Source organism: Takifugu rubripes, chromosome 1, assembly GCF_901000725.2.
Source record: "Takifugu rubripes chromosome 1, fTakRub1.2, whole genome shotgun sequence".
NCBI lineage: Eukaryota > Metazoa > Chordata > Actinopteri > Tetraodontiformes > Tetraodontidae > Takifugu > Takifugu rubripes.
In genome coordinates this window covers 5,853,645-5,866,755 of record NC_042285.1, presented here as the reverse complement: position 1 = coordinate 5,866,755, position 13,111 = coordinate 5,853,645, and the positions used below count along the sequence as shown (strand labels likewise).

The 13,111-nt window shown below is 38.3% G+C and overlaps 1 protein-coding gene across 3 annotated transcripts in view; it reads left to right on the top strand.

The window, feature by feature from the left end:
* ryr2a (ryanodine receptor 2a (cardiac)) overlaps nt 1-7,893 on the top strand; it is a 94,942-nt gene extending 87,049 nt beyond the window's left edge. For 2 of the 3 annotated variants that reach the window (XM_029842005.1, XM_029842011.1), the window contains exons 103-114: nt 149-397; nt 632-762; nt 1,572-1,614; nt 1,834-1,967; nt 2,253-2,313; nt 2,623-2,769; nt 3,530-3,664; nt 4,831-4,987; nt 5,380-5,444; nt 5,574-5,674; nt 5,992-6,043; nt 6,518-6,613. In XM_029842005.1, the coding sequence (XP_029697865.1) occupies nt 149-397; nt 632-762; nt 1,572-1,614; nt 1,834-1,967; nt 2,253-2,313; nt 2,623-2,769; nt 3,530-3,664; nt 4,831-4,987; nt 5,380-5,444; nt 5,574-5,674; nt 5,992-6,043; nt 6,518-6,613 (1,371 nt within the window). Of the gene's footprint in view, nt 1-148; nt 398-631; nt 763-1,571; nt 1,615-1,833; nt 1,968-2,252; nt 2,314-2,622; nt 2,770-3,529; nt 3,665-4,830; nt 4,988-5,379; nt 5,445-5,573; nt 5,675-5,991; nt 6,044-6,517 lie in introns of all 3 variants that reach the window. The other variant, XM_029842004.1, reaches the window with a different exon arrangement.
* The last annotated feature ends 5,218 nt before the right edge of the window (nt 7,894-13,111 follow it).

Genomic DNA, 13,111 nt, shown 5'->3' with positions numbered 1-13,111 from the left:
AAATTTTTATGTATTCTCTTTGTAATTCCTATTATTAACATATAAAGAGTGTTCATTTTGTTAAATGGGCATTATTATTGTTGCTATTATTGTTTTTATTATTTCTTTTTAGGCTAATCCAGTTGCAAACTCATACTCTCTTCCCTAGGTTTCAACATCATCATCTGCGAATGAGGAAAAGAAAGTAGTGATCAACAACAGCCAGGCAGAGAGCAGCAAGCAGTGGGATTCATGGGCAGGAAACGCTGTAGACATGAAGGAAGAGGTGATGAAGCCTGTCACTGTCCACTTTGTTCTGCAGGAGAGTAGTGGATACATGGAGCCCATGTTGTGCATCCTGGCCATCCTGCACACGGTCATCTCCTTCTTCTGCATTATTGGATACTACTGCCTTAAGGTGGGATATATGAAAGAATGAGAGGACAATAAGGAGTTAAATAGGGAAGAATATCTGGGGCTCAGGGGTGACTGTCATTTGTAAAAAAACAAAAAAAAACAAATTGGGAGTGCTTTAAATCCCAAGTTAAATTTTAAAAATTTAAAACAAATACCCTTATGTTTTTATTTTTATTTATTTTTTAAGCTACTGTTAGGCGATGTTAATTTCATTGCATATGTGTTTGCAATGTAGGTTCCACTGGTGATCTTTAAACGGGAGAAAGAAGTTGCCCGGAAACTGGAGTTTGATGGGCTTTACATTACAGAACAACCATCTGAGGATGACATTAAAGGCCAATGGGACCGACTAGTCATCAACACGCAGTGAGTACAGTAATAAGTAGATCAAAAATAGCACAACACAATGAATTTAACTAAGGATTTGGGATTGCAGAAATAATGAATTCAGGGTTTTGGAAGCTTGTTTGGCTTTAGGTCCAAACATCATAGGATTTCTTCAGGTGTGACTTGTCACCTATCACCTTCTGCTGAGGTCAGCATGGTGGGGTTGTACCATTCTAAACATGACACACAGGAACGCATTCTCACACACATACACACCCTAGGTATGTGTACAGCTATGTACACATGAGCACATTAGACATGTTATCAGTTTTGCATATTTCAAATTACGCAGGTTGTTTGGTTTGTTTTACAAATGTTAACTGCATTTGTGAACTGTTTCTTTGATGAAACATTTGGTCTTTTATTATTACTACTATATACCAATTCTGCTTGTTTTGGACAGGACAAATTGAGATAGCAAAGTACAAAAACAAAACAATATAGTGCATCTCAAATTGTTATCATCAAAAACTTCAGTTACTCAATTTGAATAGTGAACTATATTATATGCATACATCACAAACAAACTGATATAGTTCAAATGTTTGTTTCTTTGAATTTTCATGAGCAGTTTTTTATTTATTTATTTATTTGTTTTTTAGATAAATAAGCGGATGACAGTTATCTATTATCTCAGCTACCCTTAACTGGACTCTTGTTGAATGTTTTGGATTTAGGCGTGTTTTTCACCTGCTCACAGATACAGTGTATAAATGAAATAAGTAGAAAGGATTTAACAAAAATGACTAATATTTAGATTCCAATCCATGTTTTTTCTACTTTCTTAGGTCTTTCCCCAACAATTACTGGGATAAATTTGTAAAGAGAAAGGTGGGTGTATTTTATCTGTAGTATTTTTAACACAGAATGTTAATGAAAACTTTAACTGCGATTTCTTTAACTAGGAGAAGTGGTTGGATTTAATCAGTCTTGATTTTCTTTCCTGAAAATAATTAATCAGTTCTACAGCGATTGCTTTTATGTGGCAGATGAATTTTCTACGGACAATATCAGATAATCAAGCATTGATGTGTTTGTCCATTACCCCAGGTGATGGATAAATATGGAGAATTCTATGGTCAGGAACGTATCAGTGAGTTACTGGGAATGGACAAGGCTGCTCTGGACTTCAGTGATGCTCATAAAAAGAGGAAGCCAAGAAGAGACAGCTCTCTGTCTGCTGTGTGAGGAATAAGAATAAGAATAACTGAATGATTTCAGTCAATTTCATGACAAAGCACTTCAAAATAGTCAATATTTATGTTATGTTAATTGTTAACTTCCTTTTCATATTTTCTTATTATTGACTTCACTATAATTGAAATCAAATTGTTTATGTCATACTGATAACAGGCTGTGTATTACATCATATATTATATTACAATTACACGTACACATTCATATTAATATTGTTATTATTAATAGGATGTTTATCATCTTCTTGTTCAAGGCATTTCTTTTGTTTGCAGGCTAAATTCAATTGATGTCAAGTACCAGATCTGGAAGCTGGGTGTTGTTTTCACAGATAATGTACGTAAAACCATAAAAACAGACACCTGTAAAGCCTTTATATTGACAATATATGGCCATGAAGGCAAATCACATCAGTTTATTGCAACTGTTATTGACAATGTTACTGCATAATATTTTGTTTAAAGTGAAACAACATTTATATTGCTACATACATTATTTTAAATAAAATATTTATATGCATCGCCAGACATTGACCAAACATTTATGAGTTAAATCTGTCAGTGGATTCCAGTTAAAAGGAATACAGGTATATTCCAGTTTGTAGCATTATAATTCTCATTCTGTTCTGTGTCATCCTTCCTGCAGTCTTTCTTATATCTGGCATGGTATATGACAATGTCCATCCTGGGTCACTACAACAACTTCTTCTTCGCTGCCCATTTGCTTGACATTGCTATGGGCTTCAAGACACTGCGCACTATATTGTCCTCAGTCACACACAATGGAAAACAGGTAAACAATAGAATACTTAGCTCTGATACTGTCGATACAAAGAAAAATGCTTTCGGACAAACGTACCTACAAAGCCATCAATAGACAGAATCTGTGATGATACAGCGGTGCATTAAGGCTATGGCGTTGCAGATTTAATATTTAAGGCACTTTATATGAATAATGCTTTCACGCTACCTGTTGAATTTTTATCCTGACTTTTCTTGATGTGTGTATCAAATTAAAGGAGAATGTGATGTCATTATCAACCAGTACATCACTGCCAATATCTCATCTTTTAATTATGCGTCCACAAACTCGCATTCAGTTTCAGGGTACTGTACATTTGACTTAGATTTGCTGAGGCAGGGCTGGATGATATGATGGAGTGAACTTGCAATACACTGAATGTTTTAGAACAGTTATCCAATTGGTATCAACTCAGAGTAGTGCCACTAATGTTTGCTATTGAAAAATAAAGACTGTCATTGAAAACAACCCTGGAAGATGAAGAAGTTGTGGTAGCAAAAAAATAAAACAATTTGAGAACTTTTCCCATTTCTTTTTATTTTTACTTCTCTTTTTTCACAACTGATTTTTTTTCTTTCTGTGTTTTTACATCGATGTTTTTCTGTTGTTTCAATGCCAGTGACATTTCTAAAACACCTTTTTCAATGTCCTTACTTTTGTAAACCACATGCTCTAAAGAGTCGAAGAGCTGCAGGTGAATAGCAATTCTTCCCTAAATACGAGGTACTAAATATCTACTGTCGTCTTCTAGCTGGTGTTAACCGTCGGCCTCTTAGCAGTGGTGGTTTACCTCTACACTGTTGTGGCCTTCAACTTCTTCAGGAAGTTTTACAACAAGAGTGAAGATGGAGAACTGCCTGATATGAAGTGTGATGACATGCTGACAGTGAGTAAAAGTCCACTCAAACTAAGGTTTCATTGTGAAAATACGTTGCGGCATCAGCTAAAGAAGCAGCTTCATGGACACCTATGTTAGCAGTACCAAGTTCTCAGGAAGCTTTGGATTACCCAGATTGGCTGATAGATGGTTCATTTCCCTGAAGAGGCTTACTCATTCTTGGCCTGTTCATTCAAATATTGTGAGTATTTCATGGTGTCTCTCAGTAGAGGGGAACAAACACCATTTATGGGTTGAAAGTTACGGGTCAGAGCCGTGTTCAGCCACAGGCTGAGCTTCTGCTGAGCTGCTGTGAGATTAGAATGTCTTTAGTTTGTCCACTTCTCAGCTTATCATCTGTTAACAGTAGAGGAATAACAACAATGCGTGTAGCAAAGTGCTGTTTTAAAATGACTGATATTGATTTTGCAGGAGCTCAGCTGATCTTCTACTATAATAAAAATACAGTGCAGGAAACACGCAATATGACTAAGTCTAAAGAAACGTATGAAAGGAAGAGACCAACAATGGGAGGATCACTTGTGCACATTTAGAGGTGTGGCTCTGTCACTAACAGCCATAACTGCCCAGTTTTACCTCCGTAAACTTTAGACCTCCTGACTAAATCTACAATGAATTACAGCTGTGTCGAGGCTGATCTCTCCTGCCTACGCTAGTGAAGTAAATACTATATAAGGTTTCATTTGTGGCAGCTTCTAAATGTGGGAGGGGGTTCACTGAGACTTGGAAACTTCAGACTCGTGCACACACGCGGACGCACAAACAGCGATGGTGTGTTGGGGGTTGTTAATCCCCTGTGCTTAACCACCCATAGCATTCCATGGGTCTCCTGTCTTTCCTATTAAGGGTTTGGGTGGCAGCTAAGGCCAGTTTACAGGAAAGGAAAGGTGACAGAGGCTTCATTAGGTTGAAGAAGGACCACTGGCCCCAGAGGAATTCCTGTGTCTCCACTTTTCCTTTTAAAAAATCATTGAAATAAGACTGACAAAAGGCGAGTGTCCATGTTTTAGTAGGGACTTTACCTAGAATGGTTATTTTCCAACTTTGTGCAACACCATAGAACAACTTTCAACATTAATAATGTGAAGTGGACCATATCCAAACATGTTCAATCTACAATTCGGACCTTGTCTGATTTTGCTGTGTTATTCTAGTGCTACATGTTCCACATGTACGTGGGAGTCAGAGCAGGTGGTGGAATCGGAGACCAGATTGAGGACCCAGCTGGTGATGAATATGAAATCTATCGAATGATCTTTGACATCACCTTCTTCTTCTTTGTCATCGTGATCCTCCTGGCAATCATCCAGGGTGAGAGTTCCATTGGATCTATCTCCATCCCCCACAGGCATTCCTTTCAGGAAATATAAAGAAAAGTCTGAATGCTCCTGTGTGGCAATTTGTTCACCTTGGAGCAGGGGTGCCCAAATCCAGTCCTAGAGGGCCACAGTCGAGTCGGGTCTTCTGTCGTCCCAGGTAGAAAATGCCTCATCTAAGGAATGTGGGATGCTGGGTGAAAGCAAAATCTACCTGGAAGGTCAGAAAACCTTGGTTGCTGCACCTCTCAAGGACCGGATTTGGATACACCTGCCTTAAAGCATCTAATATTGAATAAGAACAGATCATTTATAGAGGTTACAAGTGTAACAATAAATGCATCCCCACCATTTACGTCTGTACTTTCTGTGGCTTGAAAATTAAAGGGTTGATCATTGATGCTTTTGGAGAGTTGAGAGATCAACAGGAACAAGTGAAAGAAGACATGGAGGTGAAAATATGCCCAAACCCACACACACACATTGCTCACCTTTGTTTATTTGCTATTTCAGATGAACATTTCAGCCAGCTTGAGGCTGTAAATAGGTTCAGCTGTTTTCCATTCGTTGCTTTCTTTCAGACCAAGTGTTTTATTTGTGGAATTGGCAATGACTACTTTGACGCAGTCCCACATGGTTTCGAAACACACACGTTACAAGAGCACAACTTAGCCAACTACCTGTAAGTATATGCATCTGAGGGAAAGTCACAGTAAGAGTGGGTATCTTGTTGAGCTTCACCTGTAACACTCTGTAAGTACTCCCTCGGAGAGTAAAAAAGTATTAAAGTATTAAAAATCATAAATAATAACTTTAGACCTTTACTGACTCTACTAGCATGTTTATCTCGTGAATTTCCATCATGGGTATCATATCGTTAAATGAAAGACAATGAAATTTATACGAGAATGAAATCACCAAAATATTGGTGGAAAAAAACAGCCTCAATCGCAATATTGTGAGTGCGTGTATGTTTTAAGCTTTGTATGTGTGTTTCAGATTCTTTTTGATGTACCTTATCAACAAAGATGAAACGGAGCACACCGGCCAGGTAATCCATCCAAACGTGCTTGCTAGTGTCGGACAGTGTCAGACAGCTAGCCACTAATCCATATAGTTGAAAGATTTCTTTCAATGTCACACAGCTGCAGCTATGTTCTCCCTCAAATAATAATTAAAATTAAAAATAAATCTTATGTGCAGTGAGATGGGAGGACCATCTCCTGTAGCTGACCGTCATCATGTGTTGTTGGTTTCAAAGTCCTTTGACCTTACATCTTATGTGGCAATAAAAAGTATACTGTAAGCAGACTGTAAATGTGAGGAAATATACAAAATGCAGTTGGAAGTAAGTGAGCAGATATCAGTAACTTGGATCAGTTGTATTAAAGTGACCACAGACAGGGTCAATAGAGCAACTCAGCATTTAAACTCAGCATTTACGTTGAGACTATATTGTTTAGTCAAACTCATTTCTAAAATGCACCCAAGAGTCAGATATGCCGTACCTTATCCTTTGTTTTAGGAATCTTATGTGTGGAAAATGTACCAGGAGCGCTGCTGGGAGTTCTTTCCAGCGGGTGACTGCTTTCGAAAGCAGTATGAGGACCAGCTCAACTGATGTTTTCCTGGAGCAACTAAGTCTTCCATTCCTCACTATAAACAATGCTCTCTATATCCCTCCGCTCTCTTCAACCAAATCTCATTCCAAGTGCTTTGTTTTTGTTGTTTGTGTTATTGGTGTTTTATTATCACATGGTTTTTTTTCAGGAAGTGGAAGAAAGTTGAAAATTCCTATTTTTCCCTTCATTTTTAGGATGTATCTCAGTTTTACTGCATGGGGCATGAATGTACGATATGTCAGGGATAGACACCACCTCGTTTTCCTCTAATCTTGGTTTTGTTTAATTTGTGTGCTTTGTAATCACCTCTTGAAAGCAATACTAATGCAGCAAAAAATTTGTAATGATTGCACAAAATGTCAGTGGCTGAATTTTACATGAGCAGTGAGTCTTCTGAAGAAGGTGAGGTTCATGGAGTGACTTATTACCAGCTGTAAGTCGAGACAAATGTCAGACTAGGCTCATAGTGGAAAAGTAATAATTGTCCACAGGTGAAGGTTGGTGCTGATCATTGTTCATTTTGTGGAAACCACATTAAATAAGTTTACTTTACGAATCCTCAATCCTACTGTCCCTAATGCCGTTCATCCAAAGCTACTTCTTGAAGACACCTTTACAGGCTTAATATGCTTCAAAAAATTTCTATGTCATTATTTGAAATGTTAAGGGATTTTTTTTAGCGCAGACACTTATAAACACACACATGACGCGCTACAGCACGTACCACTTAAATCACTCAAAGATTAACCTGTGATCACTGGCTGGTGACATATTGCACTGCCTGAAGTTTTAAATGTTTTTATTCCATGCCCTATTGGTGGAAGTTCTGTTTTTGTGTTCATCTATGTACTATGTACTAAATTTTAACAGTCGAACATTTGAAATAAATTTGTTTGTGGGATGACCCAAGGATGATTCTGTAAACAGTGATAGTTGAATATGAATGCATTAGTGTGCCGGCATAAAAGCACCGCACTGCATGCAGGACTAAAAAAAAACTTTACTGACATACCGTCTTTAAAGTGCTGAATGATTCAATTTTAATGTCTTGAAGGACAGGGATCGACCTTTCTTTATGAAACTATTCAACACAAAGATTACAGACAGAATCTTTTTGGCTCCTTTGCTTTTCTGTCAGCAAACAGATCTTGCTCGTGCATGTGTATTATCACGCATGTTAGTCTGTTTGATTGTGTGCTATGTTTGACTATGTTACCTGTAGAACTTATCATTCTAAAACTAATAAAAGTGCAAACCTTTTTCATGACTTGAGTTTGAACACAACCACACACATTTAGTACTAACCATACCAACCATCTGCATATTTCATGAACTTTATAAAATGAAATCATATTTTGGAGGAAACAGTAATCTATATTTTCAGATCTGTTAGGAGTTATGATCATTTTAGCCGCCTCTGGATATAAAATGTGTTCTTAATTTAAACTCCTGTGCTAGAGCCCTGGAGCTTGTGGGTTTGCTTCATCATCACCTGTCTGTCTGTCTGTCTGTATTTGGTCCTTCTCCCTTTGGAGGCATGTACCATCCTGATCATGAGCCTTCCATTCGAAAGTTAATACTATTGCTCTTGTACATAATGCCAACCAACTGGTAATGGCGGTCCATGCACGCTTTAATTGCTAGGGTCTTATATTCTGCTTTTGTTTGCCGGATTGTCTCAGGGGCGGTTCCTTGGAAAGTGTAAGGTAAATATAATAAATAGACTCAGATATATACGGATTGGATAGGAGTGTAGATTCACTTGGAAATTGAGAGTTTTTGCTCTTTACCATGACAGACCGATACTGCTGCAGTCAGTCTCATGCTCCTTCCTTCCTTCACACATGAACAAGACCTCAAGGTTCTTAAACTCCTCCACTTGAGCCAGGGGCTCTCCTCTGACCTGGGGGAAGCCAGTCACCTCTTTCCAGTTGAGACTCATGGCCTTGGAATTAGAGGTGCTGAGTCTCATGTCAGTTGCTTCACATTTAGCTGCAAAGCGCCCCAGTGTGTGCTGAAAGTCCCAGCCCAAAGGAGCCAGCAAGACAACATCAGCAGAAAGAGGTGATGAACTCTGGTTACCAAATGGAACCCCTCCCTCCCTCCCTGGTTACACCTAGAAACTATGTCCATGTCAAGGGGAAGCCCTGTTGTCCAGCGTGCACTGGAAACAGGTCAGACTTACTGCTTGCAAAGCAGGCCAAGTTCCTGCTCTGGTCCTACAGGAACCATACAGCCTTTAGCAGAGGACCTCCCACAGGATACCACGAGGGACACGTTGGAATGCCTTCTCCATTTCCATGAAAGGTCAGGTGGGTGATGCTATTAATCACAACATCTGTTTGCCTGTAAGCAAACTGGATGTGGCTCTAGATCCGAACTGACTTCAGAACATCTGTGTGTTATGGAACATCTTATGTGGCCAGTAGACAGTAACAGCAGCTCGTGCGGTTTAGCAACAACCTCCCAAATTCCATGTCCTGAGTTTCCATGTCCTCGGGAGGACGACTGTAGTCCGGGTTGCACAAAGAAGGCCTCCTTCCTCCCCAGGGCGGTCTGCTTCTGAATGTTGATCATCAACCACTCAGAACCTCTGCTATACAAATATCATTTGTTATATGTGAACATTTTTTATATAATATATTAATGTGTTTAATATATCGTAATCTGTGTGTTTAATCTGTGAATGTGATCAACTGGATTTTGTTGTTTCGTCTACACTGGACTGATTTTGTTAGGATGCATTTATGCCCTTATTTCTTATAAATTAATTTATCTGAATTTGAATCTGAATTGAATGGTTCCAGCTATTCTTCCTCACTAGGTTCTTGTGGTATTTGCTCAGTAGGTCAACACTGGGGAACATCTTCCTGGTGTACCCAGGCAGAAGGCTTAGATGACTGTCATGATCTGCCTGGTGTGGGGAGGTCCCTGTCCTACTTACCCTCTTGTGTCTCACCTGTCCCTCACCATTTTCTCCTCTCCCCCAGGGCCTGAACCTGCCTCTCTTTCCCTCCTTGACTTGGACTCGTTTGCTGATGTCAAACTGAACTGTTAATAAATTCTGTGACAATAATAATAATGATACAAAATCATTATTCCCTTAGTCTGACTAAAGTCAGACCTTACATGCACTTTCTATGTATCCACATTAGCTCAACTGATTTATTTTTTCAAGCTTTTATTGCCATCCAGAGTCAAAGATGATAACAAGAAATCAGCAAAATAATCATTGTTACCAAAATCTTTATTTCCATTTCATATAAAGTAAAAGCAAGAAGGGAAAAGAAGGGGGGAAAACAGCAAGGAAATAGTGGAAAAAACAGGACAAGATGGTAAGTATATATATCCTATTATCACAATAGTTTAATGGAAAGGGGGATACAATTGAGCAATTATGGAGCAGGCATGAACAGTTATTTAAAATCAAACCTAAACAGAGGCTTGAGGATCTTTCAAGGTCTTCAGGAAAGAGGGAAACTTGTAATGTGTTCATGATTTCTCTCCAGAGGAGCTGGCCCTCGTAGTCCATTTCCAGTAGATTTGAAGCAGCTCCATCGATAGAAACTGTCTCTAGGAAGGTTTGAATCCATGTGCTCAGCCTCCTTCCAGTTACTCTCCATGTCTTTTGGGTCAACAGAAAAAGCTGGACTGGACATGGTGCCATGTAATGGACATTATTTTTCTCTATATATTTCTCTCTCTGACAGTGATATCTGCAAAAATGCTTCAACTTTATACTGTCTGAATTATTGAAAGGATATCAAGCAAAACATTAAGCATGCTAAATATGTTCTGTTAGTGAAACTTGTTTAAAACATGAAAATCCTTCTAAAATAACTTCAAACAGGGTCTGTAAGAAAGAGCCTCTTCTTACAGTGTTAACAAGTCATGCGTTGATAATAACCAATCAAGTAATTTAAACAGTGTAGAAACAGTATCAACAACTGATGCTCCTCTATGGAGGATTTTGTAACCTCTGAAGAGGTGCTCTGACCCCTGTCAGCCAGCTCCCTCTCCCCAGATAGACTCATCACAGTTCCACAGGAGAGAGAACTTAAAGAGAAGGTTGAGAGAGAGGTTTGACCAGGAAAAGCTGCAGGACCTGAAGTCACCTCCTGAGAGCACGTTCCAGCCAGCTGAGCTATACCTCACCCTCCCTTTCACCTGAACAGGCACCTTCAGGGAGTCTGAATGACTACAGACCCGTAGCAGTGACCTCTCGTGACATGCAGCTGGTCCTGGCGGTGTGACAGTGCTCTGACCCATGACAGTTTGCCTTTCAGAACTAAATCACACTAAGTAAATAATCCTCTATATTCTCTTTTTCTTTATCTTGCTTTTGAATCCATGTGAAAAAATGCATCTTACTTTTAGCTTCATATTTAAATTGCTTTATATATGAATTACAAAATTAACAACTCGCACAAAATGCCTTTAAACCTCAGCTTCTCCAAATAAAGTCATAACAAGTGGGATTTATCCAGGTTAACAAAGGGATCAATGCTTTTTGCCTGGCTAACTACATGATCCACAAAAAACAAGAAAAATGACTGTATGTGGGGCTGCTGCTCACACGAAATACTCTTGTGAGTATGAAAATCTGAACACAAAAGGCAAAAGTATTATAAAGCTAACAGACCAGGGAGATAATCTGCCGATTCTGATTTACAACATGAGCTGGGTATAAAACCACCTCCCAACCCCCCACCCAACCTGCACCACTAAATTAAGAAAAATGCAAAGCATCAATGTATAAGTGATGCAGCAAGTCACACTACTACTGTTGCCTTAGGTCAGTGTTGATTTCTTAAACTGGTAAACCTAAAAAATACAAGCTACATGCAAGATCTAGTTTAATGTTTACGTAATCTTATTTATTTATCAGAAACTTCAAACTCAGAGAAATTGTGTGCACTGAGTCATATTGTGGGAATATAGTATAGTATATTCATCAAATGCTATAGAGGGTTTATAATCAAGTTGTATAATATATGGTAAGAGGTCCGGTTTTATCCCACATCCTGATTTGTTCATATTTGTGCAGTTGTTGCAGATAGAAACTATAGCAAAATTATAAATATTTGTAATGATTCAGAGGTTTTAGTTTCTTTCAAAGGTTCCAGTGCAGTAAAACAAAAGCATCCATAGGCGGAGCCAAGTCTTCCAGTCCAGGAGTGGACAGTGTGAAGGACACAGTGTTGACGTCCTCACTGTTCAGCGTGCAGGAGAAGAACTGAGCCTCCCAGCAGTGTATCCTTATGGAAACTAAACTTGAGTGGTAAGGGCAGTCATTTTTATCTCTCTACTCAATCAACTCTATTTTGTAATAGGAGCATTTTGCATAGACTCTGCTTTGATATTCATCCACGAGGTGCGATATTTGTAATTGAAAACTGTGACAATGTAAAAAAAAAAAACGTTCTATTGATTTCTTTGTGAGCAACAGTGATGCACTCCATTCTGTAATTGCAAACTTCAGGTAAATATTCGGTTCTGCAACATTTGGAAGGTAATTCTTCAGAGGGGCGATATTACTGATGTGATGGTTCTGGCTTTAATTAGTACAGCCTGTATTAGTAAAATCATTTATTCTTTACAGGCTTTGCTAATCTATGCCAGAATCAGCAATGCAATGGAAGCAGAGAAGCACCACCTCATCTTGCTCAGGGCAGGAAAAGGTTTGAGTCAAAGGGGATTTTCAGAATAAATTCATGACAATAGGCCACAAAATACTGCAGTAGCCTCTAATATGGATTAAATAAAATTAATTCATCTCAACTAAACTAGAAAAGAAGTCCAGATGGAATCCTGACCTACTGGCTGACTGAACAGGTCTTTATATGGATTTTGTTACGAGACTAAAGTAGCGTGAAATTTGAAAACAAATATTTGTAATAATAATATTTATTTATTGGTTAAAATTAGGTACTTGTAAAAATGCTGCATTTCAAAAAGTATAAAATACTGTTAACTGAAGCAAAACTAAAATGTCATGAAATGATGATGAGTCCAAATGCACATAAACAACAAACAGGATGAAATTGTGTTCTGTTTTTTGCCTGTTTCCTTTAAGATTTTTGATTTAATTTTTGTTATATTTCACTGTTCCAGTATCTCATGACTTTGTCTTATTTGAAAATTAAATTTAATTAACTTATCTTTCTTGCAAACTCCACACAAAAGCCCTTGACCCTGGCTCTAAAAAACAAATTGTGTGTGTGTGTGTGTGTGTGTGTGTGTGTGTGTGTGTGTGTGTGTGTGTGTGTGTGTGTGTTCCATCCATTAAAAATGACACATTTAGTGAAATGAAATTTCAAATTTGTGGAATGTGCATCTGTAAATTCAGTTCTAAACTTTTAATTTCAGAATTACAAAATGCAAAAGCATTTCTCTTTATGTAGAGTCTCATTTTGCAGATGGATATTATTGCTTTAAAGATTAAAATGAGCATCTTTTCAATTTTGAGTGAGGTATCCTGTTCTAATGCCTCATAA